Source organism: Prosopis cineraria, unplaced genomic scaffold (assembly GCF_029017545.1).
Source record: "Prosopis cineraria cultivar Desert tree isolate PC_DT_omini unplaced genomic scaffold, ASM2901754v1 PC13, whole genome shotgun sequence".
NCBI classification, from domain to species: domain Eukaryota; kingdom Viridiplantae; phylum Streptophyta; class Magnoliopsida; order Fabales; family Fabaceae; genus Prosopis; species Prosopis cineraria.
Window position 1 is genome coordinate 39,274,619 of NW_026555344.1, and position 26,929 is coordinate 39,301,547.

Here is a 26,929-nt window from a genome sequence, read left to right on the forward strand (position 1 = left end):
AATTATAAATTTAATTAATATTAATTTTTTTATAAAATCTTGCAATTTTCTTAAATCTTTCTACTCCTTCTGTTAAAAAATGTAAAGAATTTTTTAAAAAATTAAATATTAAAAATGTAAAATAATTTTAATCGTTCGAACTGTAATCATTGCCAAAAAAATACTTCTATTAATAGATGACTTTATATTTATTATAAAGTATTTAATAGAGATAAATATAAAAAGATAAAATTAGTTAAAAAATAATTGACTATTTTATTAAAAAATAAAATTTAATTAAAAATATCTTACATTTTTTAACGCAAGGAGTATATAATTTTAAATTTTTTTGTGACTTTTTTATAACTTAACTATCAAAATTAACATTTATTAATGATAAATGAAACATTCCACCATTTTAAAATGTTTAGAAAACATTGCATAGAAAAAGATTTTAAAATCACAAGCACTCCTAAATATAGTTTAAAGACAAATTTACTTTAACCTTAATATAATTTTAACAGATTTTATCCAGCTAAAATTAATATTGTCATTCTTGTAAATAATATACCAATCGGGACAGCTTTCAATTTTAAAAAATTAAAATAATTTTTAATTTTCAGAGCCCTTAAACCTCGCTTCATTTCCAAAATCACCTTTACAAATTAACAAAAAATGAAAAAATAAAATATAACCATCAAATTTTACAAGTGTTGTTATCCATAAATCTGCTTAGCATCATGTCATGGGGAGCAAAATCTTGAATTCTTAGGTCCTGAAATAATCTGACTTGATGCTCAAGAAAGCGATGCGACGTGGGGATGAAAAAAAGGGGGGGGGGGGAGCAGATTTAGCAAGCGCTACAATTAAACACTTACCTGGTCCCTGTTAAATATCAGCTTCGGACATGGGAAGCTTTGCCCCTGACTTGGGGGAAATTAGGAATGGAGAAACATACGTGAGGCTAACATTATTTGGAACCATCTAAAGCAACTCAATGCCTCCCCAAAACAGTTGTTCAAAATCCCTAATCTACTCCAGCACTTTTTATCATAACAAGAGAACAACGGTTATGAATAAGTCCTGAACACCCGAGGGCTCTTACCACTCATAAATAAAATAACCTGTAATAAAAAAATATTCTTCTAAATCATGTCTCAATAAATTTCCTCAGGTTCTTCAGCCACATTGAGTATTCTTTGCTGTCTTTGTTGACCATATATTCATGCAAAAAGTTCGTTGTGCTGGGCTTGATCCCTCGTATCTCAAGATACTTGTGGAAAGCCTTTTGCAAATTTTCATCCAAATCACTGTAGACAAAAGAGTAAGCAAGTCTTCAGCAACAAGAAAATGACATTATAAAAAGATTTAGATAATGTCATATATAAAGGGGTGCTTACTGGAACTCAGGTCCCTCATATGCAAGCTGGTCTTCTGATTCTTCTGACTGTTTTATGGACAAACTATCGATGGAAATCTCATCAGGAAATGCAGTAATACCAAACTCCAGAGTGACCCCGCTTCTTTTGGAAATATTAACAACTAAAGGAATGCTAGATTCATCACGATTCTCCTCCTGATCACCACCCTCATCCTCATCCTCATCTTCCTCAGCTGCTACGTTAGGGACGTCAACTTGCACTGTGATGGTTTCATCCTCATATTGCCTCTTAAGGAATACGGTTCTCTCACCAGGATTGTCTTCGATTGAAAATGGAAAATCATTTGGCACGTCCTCCATCTTAATAAATGTTTGCACAAAAGAAAAGGAAACAAAATCAATAGGTAAGCTAACATCATCAAAGATCACATTAAAATAAATTCTATGGAACAGCAATCCAATAGCACTCCCACAATAGCTGCATCTGGTATTCCTTCCATAAAGAAACATTTGCCCTCTTTTCTTTGTAAAGGGGAAAAAGCAGAGCTAGGGTAATCCGTACGTAATTAAAATTTGCTGGTAGGTTATATATTAGCACAAGGGGTTGACCATTAAAGCGGCTATTGCCCATTATAACCCATAAAATTACATTTTTTCTCAGATTGATCCAATATACCAATACAAAACTAGTGAATAATTAAATAGTCGTTATATCACCAGCAAGCTGCACCACAAAACATTGTTGAGATATTTGCAGCAACTCCTAAAAGCACTTCATTAGACACAATCGCATCACTAAACTTTTCTGGAAGCATATCTTAAAACGCCGACTGTAGAAGAATATTTTCAAAATAAAGACTGCAGGAAAAGAGGAACAGTACCAAAGTGATCAATAGAGTTAAGTCATTCTTTGGTCAACTTGCGATAGAGAGGATCTCAGACTTACATATTCCAGAAATAAAAGAAAAATGGGCTTGCACATAACTTCCTAAATAGTCAGTTTTTTCTTACCAGCTCCAAAAAAGAAACCAGAAATTTCCGCAAAACATAGAATATTTAAATTATGAGCACGCTTGCTGTAGAGTAGTATACTGATTAGGAACTGACTGAAAAATAGACTTGATTATATAAAAATATAAGATATGCATCCGTTACTTACTTCATGATCCTCCTCCTCGGCACATTGAATCTCCGTATCAAGGACTCGAAGCAGATTTTCATCAGCACTCGTCTTTGTAGCAAATGAATTAGCCAGGCGCACAGAGGGGAGAAGGATTCTTTCAATGAGACGATGAGTAAGTCCAGACGCACGAACAGCAGAGGCAGCGCAGTGGAAGGTTCTAGGAGATGCCATGGCGCGAAATGCTAGGGGCAATACTGATGAGGATACGCGACGGAGCACGGAGTTCATAGCCATTTCTAAGTTGAAGGGGGCTTTTGTGGAGGAGAGGAAAGGCGCGAGGGTTTTAGTGCGACTGAGTTAGGGTTTTAGGCCGTCCCTGTTTATAGTATCAATTCCTCACGTGACACGCACGTGAACGGCACGTTTGTGTTCGTTTGCCGTGATCACTGATCAGCATTCAGCAGTTTAGGGCGGACGTGGGAGGGTCATGGGTGGGGAGAACAATTTCCTCGGATTTTATTTGTAAATTATTATTAACGTGTTTTATTGAAATTATAAAAAATTTAAAAACCCATTAACTCTTCTTAAAAAGTTTAGGATAAATTAGCCAACTAGTTGAAGAAAATTTTGTACCCAAAAAATATAGACTAAATTTTTAAAAATTTGAGAGTATAATCAATTCATAATGATATACGAGAAATTTATGATTGATATATAAAGAGTTTATCATTAAAAATTTGTAAAGATTTAATAGTATATCATTAATAAATATAATAAATTGGTTATAATATAATATATAATAAATGTTGGATTGTTTATTTAATTTGATCATCTAACATGAGTTATATCTACAAAAGCCCCAAAAATTTAGTGAATGTATATATTTCAATATTGTATTTTATGTCACTAATTTTCTATGAGAATAAGAGAAAATTTATAATAAAAAATAATTATATATGTTATAAATAGGATAAAAAATTTATTTTTTCTATTTTATACATAAAAATGGTATTAACTGAGAAGGAGTCATCAATGGAGCAGCCACTACATGTTCCCTTACTCAGTTCCTCTACTAAATTCTCTGAAAAAATCCTGAAAGTATGATGAATAGATTGATGTTTTCCAAGTTGCATCCTTCCTACATTTCGTTGGTTTGTTAACCCAGATCACTCCCAAGTCCCACCTCACTGACTGTCATTAAAGTATGAAAAATTACACCTTTCCCTACTACCGATTGATGGTTTCTGATACATATCACTGTAGCCCAATTACAATAGAAGCGAAGACGTCCTCTATTTTCCTCCTCTTCCTCACAGAACAAACAGGTAGGATCCACATTTAAATGATGCTTTCTTAAATGATCCTTTGCAGGTAATCCAGAAGTTTCCAAAGAAAAAGACAGACTCTAGGAAGTAGGGATAATTGATTTATCTTCTTCCAAGTGCCATCTGGAATTTGGCATACATGGAAAATGGAGTAGCTAAAATTGATTTTGCCGATTCCTCCCTACAAAGTGTCCTGACTAATCTAGAATTCCAAGAACCAGATTGGTGCACCATAAGATCACCAACTGAATTGAGTGTCAGTGATTGATCCACCCGCACGGCACTTGGCACCATAAGCGGCTAAATATATTAATACCACTGCCATCGCAAATTCTCTGTTGGGACTTCTCTATAATCAAATCCTTTGCCCATATCATATCCTCCAACGTGGGAGATGGAACTGCTTTTTTTCATACTTGTACCATCTACCAAAACAGAAAAGCACTTCGGCCTTAATACCGACAACCAATTAAATGCCATTATATAACTGCGATTTATTTTTTTCTCAAATCAACATAAATGCCCAAATACTTCCCCATAGAGCCATCAAACTTGACTACCATCAACTGAGATAAGGAAAAAAAAAAAACTTATTTTGATAAAAAGCAGTTTAAAAATATGTTTCCTGTTATATGTCATCCGTTAAAAAAATTTGAAGGAAAAACATACCTTTTAATCCCTGCTCGTGTTTTGGTATGAATTTCTATATTTTTTTTATTAATATTTTAGATTTTTACACTTTTATTTTTTAGTGTTTGATGTTCATTCAAAATCCCTACACTTTCTTCATTTTGTTCATTTAGGAACTAGAATAATGAAAAATAAAAGTGTAAGAGCCCAAAACATCAAAAAAAAAATGTAAGAACCTATAACAAAATACGAACAAAATGCAAAGACCAAAAGGTATATTTTTCCAAAATTAAAAGTTATTATGAAAAATTACAAAATTCAGAAATTTTTTTATTTATGTTTTATTATTTTTTTATTTTGCAAAGCTAGAAAAATTATAAAAAAAATCATGTTTTCATTAAAGACAATTATATTAATAAACTAAATAATCATTTCATCCTTTAGTTCACCATTTTAGATATATTTTTCAAAATAATGATTCAAACACTTTTTTTCATTTTTTTTTATTTTCAAAACTTGATATAAAAAATTACTCTATAAAATTGTTTTAAAAACATAAAACAGAGAACAGAATCAAACAATCCAATTTTTCATGTTTTCTTTGACTTTGATGTTCTGAATTTCATAACACTTCAAGTCATACTAGAAAACTCAAAAATTGATACTTGTAGTGATTGAAAGAGCAACCACATTTGTCATCCAGTAATTCATAAAAAGATAAACTATTGCTCCATCAAACATATGTAAGCCCATATTTTGCTGACAAACTGAACAGAGTCAACATATTTCCCCATTCCTTGCGCCCCTACAAACTTAAAAGGCTAAAAGACACTTCTCTTATTCCTTCGACTTCTCCAATTGGCCACCCAGTCTACCGCTCAGATTTCACCATCCCACAATTCCTCAAGAGATCTGTAGATTCCATGAGTTTCATGGACAAATGTAGTACCCCTGATTAATCTCGCCTGCAACAGAAGAACCACTGTAATAATCACGACTTTCTATTCTATACCTATCATCACATGACTTGTAACCTGTTCATGTCTTCATGTCATGAAATATGAGAAAGAGTGAAGGTAAACATAAAAAAGTGACCTGCTGAATCTCGGAAAATTTTGTGAATAAGTCATCAGGTATAGACCAGTCAAAAATGTCAAAGTTCTCTTTTATCCTTGCTTCATTTGTACTCTTGGGAAGCACGCTGTGACCCATTTGCAGTCCCCAGCGAAGAGCTACTTGTGCAGGAGTCTTGCCTAATTTATCAGCAATCAAATTCAGGACCGGATGCTTCAGAACATCACTTTGAAGCCAGGTTGTCCCAGGAGAACCTAATGGTGAATATCCCTAGTCACATGCAACTTGAAACTCAGTTTAAGGAGTGCATATAGTTTTTAAGGCCAAGTTGCCAACTTTCGAAAGTCTAACAAAATTAAATAACAGCCACTCTTCAGGCAGATTTATAGAAGGTAATTCAAAATTTGTGAACTTACAGAGAGGTGCACACCCTTGGACTTGCAGAATGCCAGCAACTTGTCCTGCTGCCATGAAGGATGACACTCTACCTGGTTGACAGCAGGAGGTATGCGTGCTACCTCCAGCAAGTCCCCCAGCTTCTTGGATGAGAAATTGCTTACACCTATAGCGCGAGCCTTGCCAGAGTCGTAGAGTTCTTCCATTGCCTTCCATGTGCTAGGTATATTGGGAGACTCAAGATTTTCAGGTTTAAAGCCCACAGATCCCTTCTTCATTGGAACCGGCCAATGGATCTTAAAAGGAAAAATTTCAATTTATGATTGATTATATCACCAATAAGCAATCTATATTACTTAAAGAATTGAATAAAGTATGCTACATGCATCTCTGAAGATCTCACAAAATAATCAAGTTTGACAAAAAAATGCTGCATAAAAACTAGATTTTGCAATGTTTTGTAGTAGCTTGATTTTAAAAAGGAAACAAAAACTATTTTATGCATACCGCATTTTTTGAAACATTGTGTAATCTATGTAACAGCTGTTGTTACAGAAGATAAGTTCGTTAGCAAATTTTGGAACAACATTAAATGTAAACAAAATAATCACACATGTAACCTAGAGAAAGATAGATACTCTGATTTAAGTGATACTACATACAAGGTATAAATCCACATAATCAAGCTGCAAGTCTCTCAAAGTTCTGTCCAATGCTTTCGGAACATCTTCTGGAGCATGATCAGTATTCCTGCAGATCACCATAAATTCAGCCATAGGCAATCCTTACAGACAAGGTGAATTCTCACAATTGCATGATTCTACTTGCGTCACTTCAGTTTAAATGGTAAAACCAAATGAAATTAAATAAAGAACTAGAACAAACCAGAGTTTAGAGGTAATCCACAAATCCTCTCGCTTCACTACACCATCCTCAAACAGCTTTTTCAGTACTGAACCAATCTGCAGTGACAAGATTGAATCATTTGCAGTTTTAAGATGTCAAACAATATCTTTGGTGTAGAGTTTATGCTGCCTTTGATGGCTAAAGTCAATAGATAGATGTCTGACTTAATCAGTATGTTGAATTTCATGACCATGAAAGACCATGAGTCACTGAAAATAATTCAGTTACCTAGAGCTCCTGCTCAATTGGAATGGGATGAGTGATTAAATCATGACACCAACGTTTACAAAAATATGGCTTTAAATCAATTATTATAATTACCTCCTTTTCGTTGTCATAAATCTGAGCACAATCAATATGTCGGTAACCAACCTGTAATTTCCAAACAGTCATTTAGTTAAGCGCAAAACACCAATGTATGTTCAAACAAAGAAGCAAAAGAGGATTACGTATACAGTCACTCAGTCATCCTTTTCTTTCATTTTTTTGATCACATTCATCTCATGCAATCCCCCTCCCCCAAAAACAAGGGAAAAAAAGTATATACAATGTGTTGTTCTGTCATTAAAAAAATTAAAACATAAATAGACGCCATCAACCAGCTTTATCCTTGGGCAAGGGAAATAAATAACATATCTATCCGCACTTCTTCAATCCAATCCTTTTTTCTACACATTCTTCAGTCTTAAAATTTTTGACGCATTGAGACATCCTCATTGCAAGTTTTTTAGGGTAGAAATGAGGAAAATTACATGAACATATATACTTTATTAATTTCGCACGCAAATATTTGACTTCCCCTAATTCACATTGTCCACACGCTTTGCAACAAAACTAATATAATAGGACAACCCACCCTTCGCCCTACACACGTTGCCATGTTTATCACCCACTCTACTCTACATATCCTCTACCTCTTTCTCTTCCACTTGTTGCTCTCTTATTTTCCAGACTCCACACACTTCAAATTGGTCGTTTCCTTACTCCAATTAAGCATCGCAATGTTCTGAATTCAATCCTTTACCGCTGCCATATGACAGCTTCAGGATGAGTTTAGAAAGAAACTAGCGGTAAGCCCCTCCATTTCCTTTGGTAAGTGAACCAAGATTTTCTCCAGAGACAGAGTGATGACTTTCAACCTGAACCTTAAATCTTCATTCAAATTCCTACCTCAAATTAAATTACTATCAACAAACAATTCGAAGAACCATCCGAATAAAATATACCGTTACACAGTTTAATTCCCTATCGGTTGAAGTAAACATAAATGACCAGACTCTGACATCTCAAACTGCAAGCTTTCAATCATCCGAAAGCTGAAAGAAATCACAAAGGAAAAGTGCAAGTTCGAGAGCGCAAAGCATGAAAAAGTGAAAATGGACCTTGATGGCGGCAGCAACGGCGTCGCCAACGAGACCGGGAGAAGACTGCCATGTTCCCAAGCCAACTGAAGGGATCAGAGCTCCAGTGTTCAATGGGAAGAATCGAATCGAGTTGGTCGCCATTGTTATCTTTCTCTCCGAACAGAAGAATCAAAGCCGACGTAGAAACTATAAGTAGGGAGAACGGTTTCACGTTTCAGTGAGCGAAGGAAGCCAAAAGGAAGAGGAAAGAGCAGAGATGAGAAGGAATAAAAAATGCGTGCAGCGTGGCCATAAATAGCAAAAGCCACAGGTTTCGGGCTGCTCGTGGGGCGAGGGCGGGAGTTTTGTGATGCTTTCCCTGTCTTACTGCCACGTGCACTCCGTCCCCTTCCTTTCTTCCTAAGCCGGCTCCCATCGATAGACACCTCGTTTTTCTTTTCGGGAAAATTTTATTTAAGTTAGGGCCCTACATGGAGATTGTTAGAATACAAGAGTTGGGTTCATCCAGAATTAAAGCCCAGTCCAGCTCTAATCATGCAAAGCCTAAAGAGAAGATTAAGGATAGGCCTAAAGTGCAGAAGACGAGTGTTTAACTTTTATTTTCTGTTATGAAACATGTGGACTTAGTATGTTATAGCCAATTATTGTTAGATTAACTGTATGAGTTGGCATTAGTTTACTCGGTGTAACATTTCTATATATATATATAGAATATATGAGCTTCTGAGTTTAATTAACTTAGATAAGCATTTTCTCCAAATTATCATTTTACTTCTGAATTTCACTTGATATCAGAATAGAAGATGATAGAGACCTCAACTTCTTCCAGGTCACCATTGATCAAAACCTCTAGTATAAGACCACCAATTGGTACAATTACTCTAATTGTTCCACAAGTTTCGACGACAACAACGAAGGTTACTCCACTTCTTAGCAGGCTGAATCAGGTTAGTATGATCAAGTTGAATTGCACAAACTATATTTTGTGGAGTTCACATGTCATTACTATGATTTGAGGACACTGTCTCGATCGATATTTGAGTCGAGCAAAGCAGTGCCCACAAGAATTTATCCTTGTGAATGATGAAGTTCAAATTAATCCAAATTATGAAGATTGGATAGCAACAAATCAATTACTTTACAAATGGCTTATTGGTTCTTTGCAAGTTGAAGTAAGTTCACATATGCTTCATTGTAAAACCTCATGTCAACTCTGGAATAGTTCACATATGCTTCTTGGTTCGATGTCGTTCTCTTTAACTCAAAGGAGAATTATCACGGGCTCAAAAAGGAAGCATGAGCATGGACAAGTACATTTATAAGATGAAATTGTTATTTGACAATTTGGCTCTTGCAAGGAGTCCTATCTCCATACCAGATCTGATTATGGCTACTCTCATAGGTCTCAATTTAAAGTATACTCTACTTGTTGTTCAACTTACTAACAAATAAAATTTGTCTTGGATCGAGATGCAATCTAGACTCTTGTCATATGAAGCACGCTTAAAGCATATTCATTGACCATTGGTGAAAAACTTGAGCAATGCTTTTGATAATTTTTCTATTCATACTGACGCCTTTGCTTCTTATGCTCCAAACATAGGATCTTTTCAAGGTCGTGGAAATCATTCTAGTAGAGGACGAGGACAATATGGTTGTCATAACAATAATAACAAGCATATGTGTCAAGTTTACACTAAATCAGGTCACACCACAATCAAATGCTGTGATTGCTTTTATCGATATGATAAAACTTATTATAAACTCGATTCAAGACAGTATGAACCTGTTGCATATTTTGCCTCACTTGAGATAGTAACTGATCCGGCCTGGTATTTTAATAGTGGCGCCATGCATCATGTTACTCATAACACTGTTCATGCGTCTACTTCTAGATTTGGCACTCTCAAGGTTAGAGGTAAACACAAGCTTCCTATCCATAGCTTCACTAGTGCTCAATTTTCTGCTCCTCATTGTGCTCCTTTGAAGTTGAATAACATACTTGTGGTTCCTAATATTCAAAAGAATCTTATGAGTGTTCATAAACCGGCTTTGGACAACAATGCATTAATTATGTGATACTTTTGGGTGTTGTGTTAAGGACAAAGCAAAGAATAGACTCATAGTAATCGAGACACCACATGAAGGTGGCTTGTATCGAACTAATTGGAAGTCTATATTTCTTTATGTTGATTCTTCGTCTGCAACCTCTGCTCAGGCTTACAATGTTGCTTTAAGTACTGCACTTCAATCTTGGCATCAAAGATTGGGTTATTGTTCTACTACCACATTAAAAGATGTGTTAACTTATTGTCATATTGTTTCAAAGATTAATGAAAAAGTTGAATTTTTCTCTGCCTGTCAATATAGCAAGTCTCATGTACCCCCATTTTTTAATTTTGACTCTCATGCTAGCACCACTTATCTTAATTCACTTTGATCTTTGGGATCCAAAACCAATTATTTCTACTCGCAGCTTTTGCTACTATATTAGTTTCATTGATGATTATAGTAGGTATACGTGATTATATCCACTAAAGGCCAAGAGTGGTGTACTATCAGCCTTTATTCATTTTAAGAAAATGGTTAAGAATCAATGTGATAGAAAAAAAATTTTTTTTGATGTGATAATGGTGTAACATCCTGGAAAAATTAACTTAAGGTTAATTGAGTTATTAAAGATAAATTAGACAATTAAGAGCTAACTTGGATTAAAAGATATTGTACAGATGGCTAATAGGTCTATCGAACCTTAATTAGTGCTTAGAATTGGACTCTAGATGGTATTAGGCCACATTTAGGCCTACTTAGATGGACTATGTTCATAACATTAATTTTTGGTCTTTGGCCGCAGCCAAAATTTAATTTTTTTAAGATTCCAAATTTACATTTTAACTCAAAAAATTAGAGAGTTAAGTGGTAGTCCAAAGGTGAACGAGAAGAGTTCTACTAGGATTTGTTGGAGGCATCTAATTGAGTCTATTTATAGCTTCTAATCAATTGGGTAAGTGCCTATAACCTCTTATCTTCCTCTCTTGTGCATTTTCATTATTGTTTTTGGAAAGTTCTTTGGGAATCTAAAAATAAGTTGTGATTTTGCCTAAAATTCTGACTTCAATGGGATTAATGGTTGTTTATTTAAGTGTCTAACCTTTGGGTTATGGTGCTAATAAAATTTTAGAATTTTAAAGTGAGGTTTGAAGTAAACTCTTAAGCTAATTAGTTGAGCTAAGAAAATTAAGAGTTAGTAATGGTATTGATTAGTCTAATGGGAGTCTAAGTGAACTAATGAAACCTAAGACTGGATTTGGTTATGAATATATGACCACAATGGAATTTTTAGGTTTAGGCTTTAATCAGAGTTAATTAAGAATAATTAGTCATTTATGATTATTGATGTGTTTGATTGTAGATTGATCATTGTTAGTGCTATAGCCCAATCCAACTCTAATCATGCAAAGCCTAAAGAGAAGATCAAGGATAGGCCTAAAGTGCAGAAGACAAGTTTAACTTTTATTTTATGTTATGAACATGTGGACTTAGTTAGTCTGTTATAGCCAATTATTGTTAGATTAACTGTATGAGTTGGCATTAGTTTACTCAGTGTAACATTTCTATATATATAGAAGATATGAGCTTCTGAGTTAAATTAACTCAGATAAGCATTTTCTCCAAATTGTCGTGTTAACTCTTAATTTCATTGAGATCCCGTCTTGATAAGCCTGTCTCTACCTCCTATTTTTATATATGATAGGGTCGTTTACATAGGCAAAGTTTGACATTAATATCAATGTGGGATGGCTCCCAATAATCCTTCCCTCTTTTTGGAAGTACAAGGCCAAAAAAATCGTGTAAAGAGAAACAATCAGGTCATGGAGAATTCAATGGAGTCATGTAAGAATCCACAAGATTTCTGCACCCTAATGAAGGATGGCTAAAAATCATAATATTTAAATTATTGTAAAATGCTTGATTAGTAAGCAGATTGTCACCTTTATTTGTTTATCCAAACACAAGGTCGAAAGTAAATTTTCCCCCTTTTGTTTGTTGTGAAGTGATGATAAAGTGTTAACTAATATAAGTGCTTACACTTCTGCCCCAAAAGAAAAAAAAAGTTCGGGGAAAATGAGAAAAATTGTGTTCTCTTTCGAACAGAAGCCATGAAATTAATTTGAAAAAAGGGGAAAATGACCGGAAATAAAGTATAAACAAAGGTGATGTCGTGAAAAAGAAAGAATACGGGGAAAGAAGCATGAGAAAAATATGAAAGGCAAAACAGAGAAGCAAAATCTTGCACCATTCGCCATTACTAGCAACTAAGCTACCATTTTCCTTTTTCATCTGACAGCATAGAATATATTGATTGACTAGCATGTTTCATCTCCTGGAAGGATTGAATTGCTCTAATGAGCAAATTGGAGAAACAACATTGCTCAAATTGAAAAAGAGAACACATCAGTCATCCACTAATCCATAAAAGTATTGATATCCAGGTGATAATAGCGATTTCAGGACAGGCTTTTGCTGACTAATCGAAAATAGTAAACAAATCCCACTATCCTTGCATCCCTACAACCAAAAGACAAATGGCCCCCACCTATTCCTTCTGCTTCTTTTATTGGCCACTCAGCTGACTGCTCAGATTTCACCATCCCAGAGTTCCTCAATGGATCTGTAGGATCCATAAGTTTCATGGACAAAAAAGGTACCCCTGATTAATCTTGCCTGCAACAGCATAAACAACTGTCATAATCATCAACACATTCTATGCCATACTTATTGTCTTGGCCATTCATGAAAGATTCAAGTTTAATGAAATCTATAAGGGTACAGTGCTACATATTTCCTCATCACTTTTACATGACCACATAACCACTTGGAAAGATCACACATGCCTTGGTATTTTAATTTTCTCTTGACTCTAAACTATTCATGCAAATTTCAAATACCGAAATTTTAATGCTTCCACAGGCGTGATAAGGAAATAAATCTTCATCTTACTCTACATTTTTACTGCTTGACACGGCTAAACACAGCACAATCATTAGATATCCATGTTTTCATGTCATGAAATATCAGAAAGACAGAAGGTAAGCATAAAAAATTGACCTGCTGAATCTCAGAAAATTTCACGAATAAGTCATCAGGTATAGACCAGTCAAAAATGTCAAAGTTCTCTTTTATCCTTGCTTCATTTGTACTCTTGGGAAGCACGCTGTGACCCATTTGAAGCCCCCAGCGAAGAGCTACTTGTGCAGGAGTCTTGCCTAATTTATCAGCAATCATATTCAGGACCGGATGCTTCAGAACATCACTTTGAAGCCAGGTTGTCCCAGGAGAACCTAATGGTGAATATCCCTAGCCATATGCAACTTGAAACTCAGTCCAAGGAAGAAAAATAGTTTAAGGCCAATTTGCCAACTGCCCAAAATCTAACATAGTTAAATAACAGACACTTTTCAGGCAGATTTATAAAAGTTCATTCAAAATTTGTGAACTTACAGAGAGGTGGACACCTTTGGACTTGCAGAAAGCCCGTAACTTGTCCTGCTGCCATGAAGGATGGCACTCTACCTGGTTGACAGCAGGAGATATGCGTGCTACCTCCAGCAAGTCTCTCAGCTTCTTGGATGAGAAATTGCTTACACCTATGGCTCGAGCCTTTCCAGAGTCATAGAGTTCTTCCATTGCCTTCCATGTGCTAGGTATGTTGGGTGGCACAAAATTTTCAGGCTGAAAGCCCACAGACCCTTTCTTCATTTCAACTGGCCAGTGGATCTTAAAAGGCAAAGTCATCAATTTACAATCTATTTTATCATAAATAAGTCATGCATCTTAATTAAAGAATTGGAATAAAGCATGCTACATGCACCACTGAAGGTCTCACAAAATAATGTTCAACAAAACATGCTGCATAACAAATAGTTGCAAGAATTTTGTAATAGTTAGGGTAGTGATTAGAAAGAACCACGTTTTGTGCATATAGCATTTTCTGAAACTTTGTGTGATATATGTAACAAAATGAGGTTAATTCCAGCATACAAAGATAAATTCCATTACAATTTTGAAGGAATGTTAATCTAGACAAAATAGTCACTATATGTAACCAAGAGATAAATGGATTCTCTGATTAAGTGATACTGCATACAAGGTATAAATCCACATAATCAAGCTGCAAGTCTCTCAAAGTTCTCTCCAACGCTTCTGGTACTTCTTCTGGAGCATGATCATTATTCCTGCATATTACCATAATTTAAGCCACAGGCAAACATTGGGTTCTAGACAAGGTGAGATACTCACAGTTGCATGATTCAATTTGCATCACTTTAGCTTGAAGGGTGACACACCAAGAGAATTGAAAACTAAACAAACCTCAATTTAGAGGTAATCCACAAATCCTCACGCTTCACAACACCCTCGTCAAACAGTTTCTTTAGTGCTGAACCTATCTGCATTGACAAGATTGCATCATTGGCACTTTTGCAGTAGCAAAGATGTCTTACAATATCTGCTATTACAAAGACATGGCTTTACATCAATTATTATAATTACCTCCTTTTCATTGCCATAAGCCTGAGCGCAATCAATATGTCGGTAACCAGCCTGTAATTTCCAACAGAAGTCACTTAGCTGAATGCCAAAACATCACAGGATTAGAAAGATTAAACAGAAAAGAGAAAATTTCATAAACATAGTCACTTAATTGCCATCTTATTCATCCCATTCCACCCAGGGGGAAAAGCTAAATCACAATCAGACGCCTTTAATCCAATCCTCTTTACTTCTTCAGTCTTTCATTTTTAGGACACTGTGACATACTTATTAAAACTTGATTAGAGTATAAATGAGAATATTAAAAGAAAAATATACTATTAATTTCTCACACGGAACCTTGACCATCCAGCAATTCACGATGTATGCTCATTCTGAAATAAAACTAACAGGACACCTCACTCTTCACCCTACACATGCAGCCGCCATCTCTCACACACTTCACATTCTCACAATGTCTGCCTCCTCTCTCTTCCATGGTTGCTCTCTTATTCTCCACAATCTAAACACTCGACATTGATATCAAATTTCAAGTATTCAATAATCTCATAGCTTGAAGCAACCACAAGAAAAATAAAGTTCACGGAAATTGAAAAGGGACCTTGATGGCGGCAGCAACGGCGTCGCCAACGACACCGGGAGAAGACTGCCAAGTTCCCAAACCAAGTGAAGGGATTTGAGCTCCAGTGTTGAGCTGGAAGAATCGAATCTCGTTGCTCGTCATTGTTTTCTTACTCTCCAAGTCGAAGCAGAGAAACGAGGAGGCTGAGCGAAGGCTGGTGGAGTGAGGGTGGTTTTCCGGGTCAACAGGAGGCGTGCTTTTAATTTTTCAGATAGTCGATCACGTGAGCCAATCTTCCTCACGATAACATTTTTGTAAGGATGAAGGGTTATTGTCCTCCATAAACTACACGAAGGTCATAACTACCTTTAAATTTGATTATAGATTAATTGTGTCTTTTAATTTTAAAAATTTCATCCATTATCATTCATTTATTTTTTCCTCGTTGACCGTCGATAATTCTCACATTATTTTTTAATATAAAATATTTATATTAAAGGGTAAAAATACTTTTCGAATAAAATTTAAGGGACAAAAATGATCATTAATTTGATAAAAAATAATGAGACTCGTTAACGACTAATATATATTAAATATTTTTAACGTTAAAGTAATACCAAAAGAAATTTTTAAAATTGAGAAATAAATTGACTCATAATTAAATTTAAAATTATTCATAACCATTCGTGTATAATTTAGAATAAAAATAATTCTTAACTTTTTTTTAACTAAAGTTATCAACGATTTATATCAAAATTTAATATTTTTTTATTTTAAATTATAAGATAATTTAAAATAAAATTATGTATACTAATAAAATAGAATAATAACATTTCAATAACTTATTTTTTAAAAAATAAAATTATAAACTTTTAAAAATACTCTTACATGTTATGTTATAATATCATTTTAATTATTTTTTTAATTGAAGAGTAATATTAAAAAAAATATTATTAATAAGATTTTAATTTTAAAAAAATTATTTTATATTTTGGGATCAAAAAAATTAAACATTATCTTATACTTTAAGATGTTAAGAATAATTTAAATTTTTATAATTTAATATTTTAATAATAATTTTTTAAAGCATTGAATTTAGATAGTTTAAAGTGTGGTAGGGAGAAAATAGAGACCAAAGAGACAAGTAAATGGAGAGAAATAGAGTGAAAAAATTTTTTTTGGGGGGGGGGGGTTTACCTTCTTCGAGGACAGGAGTTTATAAAGCTGTTTGAAATTATTTTTATTTTATTATTTTAAAAATTGGTGTTTTATAGAACATGTTCTGAAAATAAAAAATAATAAAAATAGATATTTTTTTATTTTTTCTTGTTCTTTAGAACAATAATTACAAAGCACCTAAAAGTTGTTTTTATTTTTCTGTTCTCCATAACAATATTTTATTTTTTTTGTTCTCTAAAATACTTTTTGAAAATACGTTATCAAATAAACTTTTTTGTTCTCTTACTTTGGAGAACAAAAAATTATTTTTAAAATAGGTTTTCAAACAGACCCTATGTTACTATCCTTATTTTCTTACCATGTGTACTCTGACCTTTCACCTTCATGTTTCATTTGTTGAGAATGACAATTAAATTTTAAAAAAAGAAATTAATGATAGCTAGACCTTTAAAAAAAGTTGTTTGAAAGATCAATTATAAATATCAATTTAAATAATTAAAATTTTAAAAATTTTAATTACAAATATGATATTTAAAATTTAAATGTAACAATTAGTATATAATTTAGATTCTTATTTATAACTATTTAAAATGATATTTATAATTTATTTTACAAAAAAATTTATTAAAAATATAACTATTATTAATTTATTCTTTTAAAAATTTATGATAATCCTCCCTTCGTAGAACCTGTCACTAAGGACAAGGAGTAAAGCCTCTTCTTCTTTTTTATTTTTTTAATATTAGGAGTCTAGGACCCTACTTCATCTCTTACTAAAAGATGATGAAATATTATCTTATTATCTTAGGGTAATTAGTGGCATTTTTATTTTGAAAATTACAATAATGTAGCCTAAATTTTAGCTTTTCCTATCATTTAAGTACATTTGGTATGTAGGACTAAGTAATTGTGATTGGGTAATATCAAATTTTTATGTCTAGTAAGTGAAAATGACAAATTTATTCTCAAGCCCAATCCCATTTAGGTAAGAATATCCAATACCACCTCCCTTGATATTGGAAAATCAATCTCAAGATTGAAAAGTTGCAAGGGGTCTCCAGTCTCCACCTCTACTGTCTACGGTGACACCATGCCCCTTGTCAGCAATGCTGTCTTCCCCCAATGGTGACATTCAATCCTTGTCTTCCACCCATGTCGACATTGTCTCCCTCAGGTCTCAAGTTAGTAAGTCCTCACGTCCTTGCATCTCATATCTGCAATTGCCATCTTTAATCATCATATTGTGTCTCAAATCTGCAACCTATTAGTACTTGAGTGTTTGGGCAATCAAATGAAGCAACGAGAGGCAAAGTTGTAGCAACACTCATAGAAAATGAGGTCAAAACTCAAGGGTTTTGAGTTCTCAAAATAGGCAATAAAGCATGTGGCTTTGGCCAAAACTTTCCCCTTCCTCCTCTTCCACCACTCTCTCCTCTAGCTCCCTTGCATCCACCACTGAGAAACTCCACCATGCTATCAGCCTCCCTAAGAATCAACTTCAATCTGAAGTACAAAGCTCGAGAAGATTGATCTTGCCCTCAACTATGAAATGAAGCTTTGAAAGTATTGGAAAGAGGAGTGGAGGAGTTCAATAGAATCTTCTTCCTCCCTTGAACTGTGTAGTTGTTCATCTTCATCCCTAATTGTACATTTTTTTTTACTAATACTAAGAGGCATTATGGTATTTTGCTTATTTATGATGAATTATAAAAAAAAAATTAATGCAAGTATTACTTTCAAATATTACTTTATATCAAACATATTTTTAAAATCCCAATCCCAATCTCAATCCCTCAAAATTTATAACTACGTACCAAACAAGGCCTTAACATAATGCTAACTATTTTGTATTTACTTTATAAATGTATAATCATCAATATACCTGTATTAAGTAGCAGGATGAACATTATTTAAAATAAAAGTCACCTTAATGCATTTGGTACGTGCTACATAGATAAGGTTTTTCACTCAATAACCCTGTTATTCATGAATGTGAAAAAAAAAAAGTAAAAAAGTAAATGCAAAATGAGAAATGTGCGACATTTTTCTAGCTTAAGGCATGAAACTAATTTTCCCAAAAAAGGTCACAAACTTTAAAAGAAAAGGAAATAGAAAGAGCAGGGAAAAAAATAAGCACAAGTGAAAAGGTGAAACTCGTGAAAAAAATACAGAGAAAGAAGCATGGGGAAAAAATAAGAATGATAAATTAGAGAAGCACAATCTTGCACCAACACCCGGGCTCATTCATATGGCGCTACACCCCGCCATTAAGAACTATAAAGCTACCAATTGTTTTTCCCCCCCCCGTTAATCTGACAGCACGGAATATGTTGATTCACTCATTGTCTCATCACGTGGAATACAGGTTTCTGTAACTTCAGTTATATCTAATAGACAGTAATAACAGGAGAAAGTGTATCCAGAGAAAGTATCTTCAACTATTCGCCATCCCAGAGTTCTTCAATTGTTCTGTAGGCACCAAATGTTTCATGAACAAAGGAGGCGCCTGTAACTAGTTTCTCCTGCATCAGCATGATTGGTAAATATCATTTTTTTAAAAAAGAAGACTTCTACTCAAGCAGCAAACTATCTTTCAAGTTTCTGACAACAATTAGCTTGTGCATAACACTAAATGGTAGGGTTAATTATAACTTTAATCCCTATACCAGAAAGCAATAATCCCTCTATTATTCATTAAAGCAAGTAAATTCTTCTAACTTTAACCAAATCAGTTCAATGACATAATTATTATTCTGGAAAAATTGTGCATTAGAACCAAATAACTGAGATATTTGAGAGGAATAACCAAATCTTGAAGATCCTTAAGGTGCATTGCAGATCTGCAGTTAAGCTTCAAAAAATTATCAATGCAGATCCTTGAAAGTCTCTTCAAACTCAATTACAGATTTTAAAATCTTCAATAATCTTCAAGCCTCGGTCCTTCGTCCCAAATATTTCAATTCATTTGGTTCTTATGCACAATTTCCCCTAGTTTTTTTCCCAGCTTTTTGGCTTGAAGAAACCTTGATATGACCTATTCACCTATGGTTGCTGATTGCCAATTGAGTAATTGGATACAAAACGTTGATTAAATTAACCGGAAAAGGACTGAATTGCACAGATAAGAAAATTGGAGGAATAACATTGCTCAAATTGAAGAAGTGACTAAATTATTTTCCGGTGTAAGAAAAGTGCACAATTAAACAGGTAATACCTATCTAGAAATAAAGGAAGGCTGAAGCACAACAAAACAAGACAAAAATATTGCATCAAGTATTCAAGTGACTTGCCTGCTTAATCTCAGAGAAGTTGGCAAGAAATTCCGAAGGCATACACCAGTCAAACAAATCAAGGTTTTCCTTGATCCTGGCATGATTTGTGCTCTTAGGCAGTACACTATGACCCATTTGTAGTCCCCACCGAAGAGCCACTTGTGCTGGAGTTTTCCCCAATTTCTTCGCAACCATGTGCAGAACTTGATTCTTAAGAACCTCACTCCTATTAAACCCTTTACCCAGTGGTGAATAACCCTGAATCACAATGATAATTTGTCAATCATTTAGTCATTTGTGACCTTCGTATTCAGCTATACGTGAACATCTACAATTATTTATCGTCTATCATAAATGGCTGTAGATGTGCTTACTCACAGATAAATGCACTCCCTTGGATATGCAGAAAGCGTGTAACTTCAACTGCTGCCATGAAGGATGGCATTCCACTTGGTTAACAGCAGGAGGAACATGTGCCACCTCCAACAGATCCTGAAGCTTCCTTGAAGAGAAGTTGCTTACTCCTATAGATCGAACCTTGCCAGAATTGTAGAGTGCTTCCATTGCTCTCCATGTGCTCAGTATATCAGGTTGGGTGAGATTTTCAGGCTTATCGTCAACAGAACCTTTTCTCATGCTGACAGGCCAGTGAATCTGGGTGACCATTGAGCAATTAAACAAAGGAAGTATTACTATAAGAACTCATCTTATGAATCAACTGAGACAAAATTAATAGAAATTGCAAAGATATCCTTAGTAATACACATACAAGGTAAAGATCCAGATAATCCAGCTGCAAATCCTGAAGAGTTCTATCCAATGCTTTTGGTACATCTTCTGACAAGTGATCAGTACACCTGGATATATGGTAAAATAAATTAGGTGGAAAAGAAAGTAAGATTTGAGCCATTATGATCTTAGATATTAACATGCTTAAAGACAAGTTAGCCAGCAATTTCAACAAATCCAAGAAATATGCCCATCTAGTGAGGGCTAATACTGTATCTTGAGAAATTACTCTCCTTATCCATCCCACCCCACAAACAAATAGAAATATAAATAAATCCACAAAAAACCCTCAAAACTATCCTCTCCTTCCTTTCACTGGGCCAGTGGCTATGATTATCTATTTCTTTTGCACATCCAGACATCATATCCTTAATTAGTCTTATAACAAGATTCTCAGTCCCAATAACAACATATAGTTATTAGGTACAGTGAAGGATTTGTGCTTCAGATTTACGGTGTGTTCAGAGCCAGAAGGTGCCAAAATACGTCCTAGATATCGCATGAATTGAATCTGACAGTGAGTAACTAAATAAAAATTGAAGATCATTTGATGGGTCATACAAGTAATAGAAACGTTATGTATCAGCTTGCATTGGAGTTATGACAACATTCTGCGTTCTTCTTCATACAAGCAAAATATTTATCCTAAAAAATAATTCCTCCTTCAAACATGAAATCAATTAATTTGTGGTTATTATAACAAACAAAAATCATCGATGATTTATTGAGACAAGTTGCCTCTAAGAATATCACTGAGGATGCTGATTAAAGAGTTTTCCTCTTTCCAAGAACAGAGAAGATTCAGGAAATGAATTATCTTGCACATTTAGATCGTCTAATTAAATTTGATGACTTTAAATGTGAAGCCCCCTTCAACTGTTTTGAGGCAATTCCAGAAAATACGAGGGGCAAGGACGTAAAGTCACCCATGAGGTTGTGTTTACTATAAATATTTCATACATAACTGACATACTGAAGAACTTTGCGTGACAGGTGATGACACACCAAAATTTGCAATCAGAATTATCAAAGAGCATAATAGATACTCTCAGTCCATGAAAACAAAGCAAACCAGAGTTTGGAGGTGATCCACACATTTTCTCGCTTAACTACACCATCATCAAAAAGACTCTTCAAGGCATGACCAATCTGTATAAAATAAGCCATATGTTGTTAATCATTTTTTCAGGTGCTGTCAGCTAGTTCTTGCTATAAACTAAACAATGTTGAAAGAAAGGGAGGGAGACAGAGAGGAAATAGGCTTCCAATGGACGGAAAAACAATAACACAAGAAAAAAAAAACGCATTTTTTTTTCTTTTTTCAACGAAGAAGAATCTAAATGATTCTCACCTCCTGTTCATTGCCATAAGCTTGAGCACAATCTATATGCCGATATCCAACCTGCATTAAAATTTTATCATCGGTTGCTCTAAAATTCGTAGGGTAACAGTGATAGAACAACGCAAAACATCAAACAAGTTTTCAAATAAAATTTTGAAAGATTATGATTAATTACAAATAACATCAATATCATATGCAATCCCCTCCCTCTTTTACAACTAAGAAACAATAAAGCAGTTGAAACTGCGTTCCTTTACGCTATAAACATTTGCATAAATAGCTTCTCAAAATTCATCATAGGAAAAGATTTTTTTTTTTTTGGGGGGTGGGGGAAGCAAATACAGAAACCAAAATAACAATTAAGAAAAAGGACAAAATCAGAGAACCTTGATGGCGGCGGCTATGGCATCAGCAACGACGCCGGGTTCAGCACGCCAAGTACCCAAACCAACAGAAGGTATTTTAGCCCCCGTATTCAGCTCGAAGAATCGAATTTCATCCGCCATTGCTCACAGGGTCAGATGAATGTAACTACTCAGGAAAGCCACCCACAAGTCTTTCTTCGATTCCAGTGCTTGGGCGATCGCAAAACAAACAAAAATATAGAACGCGAAGACACGGCAAGCGGGTACGAGGAGCATCACCAGCGAAGTTGATGATTCAAGAATACAAGTGGATAGAAACTTTTGAGTTCTTTGGACACCTACTAACCATTACGAGATTGGGGCCGCGTTGTCATTGTTCATTTCATTCATGTCAGTCAGATACTCACCTCTCAATATATACATATGTTGACATCCATTGAGATGAGGTACTGCTATGTCTTGGTCAAAAAAAAAAAAAAAGGATTTTGATATGCAGATGCAGTGCGTTATTTTTTTAAAATTAAACTAGAAAGATATCCCGTAGGTTGCATGGGCTTAAAAAACTACAAATTACGTGTTTAAATATTATTTGTTAAATACATATGGCTAATATTTTATTGAAATGATACAAATGATTAGTTATGTGACATGTGTGTACTAAATTTTTTTAATGTATTGAATTTTAAATATCCATATTTATTAATGTTGACTACCTACGACTTATTTTTATAAATAATTATTAATTAATAATAATTAATTCATTAATTATTAAATAGTTATTATTAACAAATTAATTGAGAGGTACATGCACCTCGAAAATTATAAATGATGGGTATGAGTTTTTTTTAAAAAAATTGCACCCTTTCCTTTTATATTTTACACTCTTTGTTCTTGATATATTGAAGATTAAACTCACTTGAGTCTCACTTTTAACATAGATTTCAATTTTAATTTTAAACTGATTAAATGAACTTGTTCTCTTAATTCAAAATCCTGACTTCACTACTAAATGCTGACATTTGAATCTCTAATCACTTATGTAAGTTACAAGAACCCTGCCACTCACATTTAAGTTGGTTATTATATTTTATTTAGGAAAAAATTTATATACTTAACTTTATATATTTAATGTTCTTGTTTTTAATCAAATTAAGACATGTAAATCTTATATAAATTATTTATTATATAACAAATTATTATTATTAATTTTATAACACATTAAGATTCACTTATCATAATTTCAATCAGTATAAGTATATTAAGTATATAAAACTAAACACACAACTCTTACGCTTTTATTTATTATTTGTCATGTAAGCAACTCTACATCAATACATTATTCATTAGCTCACTAATAAATCAATAAATTAATTCATAAACTTGTAATTGCCCCTTTTATATGATAAATTGGCCCATTGATTGAAAAACATTTTGTACCCAAAAAATATGAACTTAATCTTTGAAAATTTGAAAGTGTGGCAAGTTATATAAATGGGGTTTATGATTGAATATTTAAAAATTTATAAAGAATTTATCGTTGATATATAATAATATATCATTAACAAATATAATAAATTAACCATAATATAAAATATAATAAATGTTAGGCTATTTATTTGGTTTTATCCTATAATATGAGATATATTTATAAAAGCACCGGTTTTATAATAGTAAGAATTTTTAGGACTTATATTCATATCTATATTTATATTTGCATATATAAAACATCATAATCTATCTAAAATAAACTAATTTATTTTTAAAAAATTTAAATTGAAAATTTATTTTAACTATTATTAGATTATGGTATGATTTATTCCCTCCATCTCTATATATAAGATATTTTTAATCAAATCACACAAACTAATAAAATTTGATTATTTAATTAAAAGTATAACAAGATTTTAACTTTACTCCTAATTATTGTAAATAAAAAATAAATTTTTTATCAAAGTAAATTAATGAGAGTACTTATATTTTTTTCTTTTTAATTTAACAATGGTATAATAATCTATTCATTAAAAAAATACAAACAATCCCTTATATTAAGGGACAAAAATAATTCTAAAAGACTTCTTATATATAGAAACAGAGCGAGTATATGATTATATGATACAACATGATAGATAATCCTGCTTTAAAAATAAGAATAAAATGATAATGACATGCATTATATTGGAAGTTGAAGTAGTAACAAATAAATTATATGGATAAAAACAAATAAATAAAATTTAAATAATCCATTAATTAAAATTTTTTATCCAGTATTTAAATCACCCATCTACTTCCATGATAATATGATTGAAAATTAAATCATTGCAGTAACCGAAGCAATATTGACAACAATTACTTTAAAACATTATTAGTCTTTATTAGAATTATAGGAGTTGAAGATTATATTTAAATTTAAATTATAAAAAAGGAAAATAAAGATATATATATGATAATAAAGTGATCGGCCAATGGACATTCTCCTACTACATTTATATTATAAATTTGAATTTGAATTCAATTCAATGAATATATAATGAATAGAAGTAGAAATAGATAGATTCGTCAAGGAAAAATTACGCAGGAGACTTATTTATAAATAAGTCATGTAAAATTAAAAAACTATAATTAATTTTTTGAAATTTAAAATTAAAGTCAAAAGATAATAATGCACTAGTTAAAAATATATTACATTAATCAAATAATTTACAATTACTTTATTAATAATATATAACTATTACTTTAACTTTTTTACAACGATAAATTTATATATTTAATAGTTAAATCAATTATGAATTATTAAAAAGTTTAACATTAATTATTTACAACTATTTTATCAATAATTTACAATTATTACTTTAACTTTTTACATCTGTAATTTCACATGTTTAATAGTTAAATTGATTATGCATTATTAACAAAGTTTAATAATAACTGTTCACAATTACTTTATCACTAATTTATAACAATTACTTTAATAATTTACAAATATAACTTCATATATTCAATGATTAAAATATTTGAATATTTGATATAAAAAGTTGAAGTGATAGTTGTAAATTATTAATAAAGTTGTTATATATTATTTGATTAATGTAATATATTTTTAATAACAACATTATTATCTTTGCATTCTAACTTTAAATTACATTCAGGTTCCAAGGAACCTGACTGTGGTTTTAAATTTTGGGAGACTTACTAATAAAAAAATTTATTCCATGAAACCTATATGTAATTTTTTCTAAATTCAAATAATAAAATTTAATGACTAATGTAATGTTGGAGTTTTGTTGTATGTGTATGTCAAATGAAGTTTTACATTGGTCATTTGAAAAATTGAGAAAGCCTTAATGTGTATACATTAAGATGAAAATTTGAGCAAGTAAATGGGTTAAAAAGAAAAGTGGACTCGCACAAATAATAACAGGTCAATATAGTTGAAATTTGGCTTTTTTTTTGCTGTGCACGAGTTAAATGTGGTGTTGGCACTTTAATCACCAGTAATTAATTTTTATTACAATGCTTGAAATGGTTTTCCTTAATGGTCATTAAACCATATTTAATAATATTCAAGTATATGAATTTATATTTAATCAGATGTTGGATGATGAAACAAATTACCCCAAAAATTGGTCGGAGGTACTGTCATAACAATAGCAACACGCTGTAATCCACTACACAGTAAGAGGACTTTCCTCTCACAGCTAATAGTGGAATTTGAGAAGTGTCCAAATTGTCATCTTTTGTTCATTGCATGTATTAATTTATATTTCCATGTTTCTATTACTTCTTTTAGCTTGTTCTAAACTATCATTTGAGCTCGTATATCTTTTCAAAAAGAGTTTCTTGCGATCCCAACTTCTAAACTGATTTTTCTTGAGCCCTTATATTAGGATAACATAATATAAGGAATTAATTAATCATGATTATTATAACAGTGTTATGTGCTATGCTCTGATAATGTTAAGACGAGCATTACAACTTCGCCAATACTAAATAGTATTGGTCTAGGTCTGGTTCATATTTCAAAAGATATCAAATTTAAAACGGCTATACTCATAGTTGTAACTCAAGTATTTATATTTCTTTTGACACATGTAAGGGATTGTTAGAGTTTCTATGTTTGTGTATGTTAAAACAAATCTTACATTGCTCATTGAGGACTTGAGGAAGCCTCAGTGTATATACATTAAAATGAAAATTTGAGCAAGTAAATGGGCAAAAAAAAGAAGTGGGCTCACACACATAATAATAGGATCAATATGGTTGAGATCCGACTTTTTTTTCACTTTATTCACCTTTAATTAATTTGATTACAATGTTCAACAATAGTTTTTCTTAATGGCCATTAAAACATATTTGATTATATTCAAATCCATTAATATGTATTTAATCATCCTTAAATCACCCATAAATTTTGGCTTATATAAGCTTAAGCAAGAGTTTTTGAACTTTTCTTTTCTTCCTCTTGAGTTCTTCCTTTCTTGTTTATATTTATACTATTTTGTCACCCTATTTATTCTATAGGAGGGTTTTGTTTAATTCAAAAAAAATGACAATATTAAAATAATTTTTAAGTATAGTATTCTTAGATACATCTCAAAATAAATCTTTTATAAGATTTTTCAACATGTGAGACAATCCATCCATTAAAAAAGACATTTGAATTGAACTGATTGGGATGGTAATGTGCTAGTTT

General features: G+C 32.6%; 4 protein-coding genes across 5 annotated transcripts; all 4 read right to left on the bottom strand.

Annotated features, from left to right (window-relative positions):
• Positions 1-845: 845 nt before the first annotated feature.
• Positions 846-2,849, bottom strand: LOC129291455 (uncharacterized protein At2g39795, mitochondrial). Its single transcript, XM_054928807.1, has 3 exons — positions 2,520-2,849; positions 1,380-1,720; positions 846-1,289 (listed from the first exon to the last, which is right to left on the bottom strand). The coding sequence occupies exons 1-3, from the start codon at positions 2,775-2,777 to the stop codon at positions 1,130-1,132; spliced, it is 759 nt and encodes a 252-aa protein (XP_054784782.1). The 5' UTR covers positions 2,778-2,849; the 3' UTR covers positions 846-1,129.
• Positions 2,850-5,078: 2,229 nt separating this feature from the next.
• LOC129291195 (NADPH-dependent aldo-keto reductase, chloroplastic-like) lies at positions 5,079-8,492 on the bottom strand. The gene is made up of 7 exons (XM_054928433.1): positions 8,197-8,492; positions 7,136-7,186; positions 6,794-6,870; positions 6,571-6,658; positions 5,929-6,204; positions 5,534-5,782; positions 5,079-5,403 (listed from the first exon to the last, which is right to left on the bottom strand). The coding sequence occupies exons 1-7, from the start codon at positions 8,317-8,319 to the stop codon at positions 5,317-5,319; spliced, it is 951 nt and encodes a 316-aa protein (XP_054784408.1). The 5' UTR covers positions 8,320-8,492; the 3' UTR covers positions 5,079-5,316.
• Positions 8,493-12,571: 4,079 nt separating this feature from the next.
• Positions 12,572-15,587, bottom strand: LOC129291149 (NADPH-dependent aldo-keto reductase, chloroplastic-like). 2 transcript variants are annotated; one of them, XM_054928360.1, is made up of 7 exons: positions 15,332-15,587; positions 14,731-14,808; positions 14,551-14,627; positions 14,327-14,414; positions 13,681-13,956; positions 13,288-13,536; positions 12,572-12,903 (listed from the first exon to the last, which is right to left on the bottom strand). In XM_054928360.1, exons 1-7 carry the CDS (start codon positions 15,452-15,454, stop codon positions 12,817-12,819), a joined length of 978 nt encoding a protein of 325 aa, XP_054784335.1. In that variant the 5' UTR covers positions 15,455-15,587; the 3' UTR covers positions 12,572-12,816. The 2 variants fall into 2 exon arrangements, with proteins under 2 accessions (XP_054784335.1, XP_054784336.1); XM_054928361.1 differs by having other exon boundaries at positions 14,731-14,781; positions 15,332-15,586.
• Positions 15,588-18,653: 3,066 nt separating this feature from the next.
• Positions 18,654-22,635, bottom strand: LOC129291799 (NADPH-dependent aldo-keto reductase, chloroplastic-like). The gene is made up of 7 exons (XM_054929324.1): positions 22,261-22,635; positions 21,884-21,934; positions 21,605-21,681; positions 20,513-20,600; positions 20,122-20,397; positions 19,762-20,001; positions 18,654-18,993 (listed from the first exon to the last, which is right to left on the bottom strand). Exons 1-7 carry the CDS (start codon positions 22,378-22,380, stop codon positions 18,910-18,912), a joined length of 936 nt encoding a protein of 311 aa, XP_054785299.1. The 5' UTR covers positions 22,381-22,635; the 3' UTR covers positions 18,654-18,909.
• Between the last annotated feature and the right edge of the window lie 4,294 nt (positions 22,636-26,929).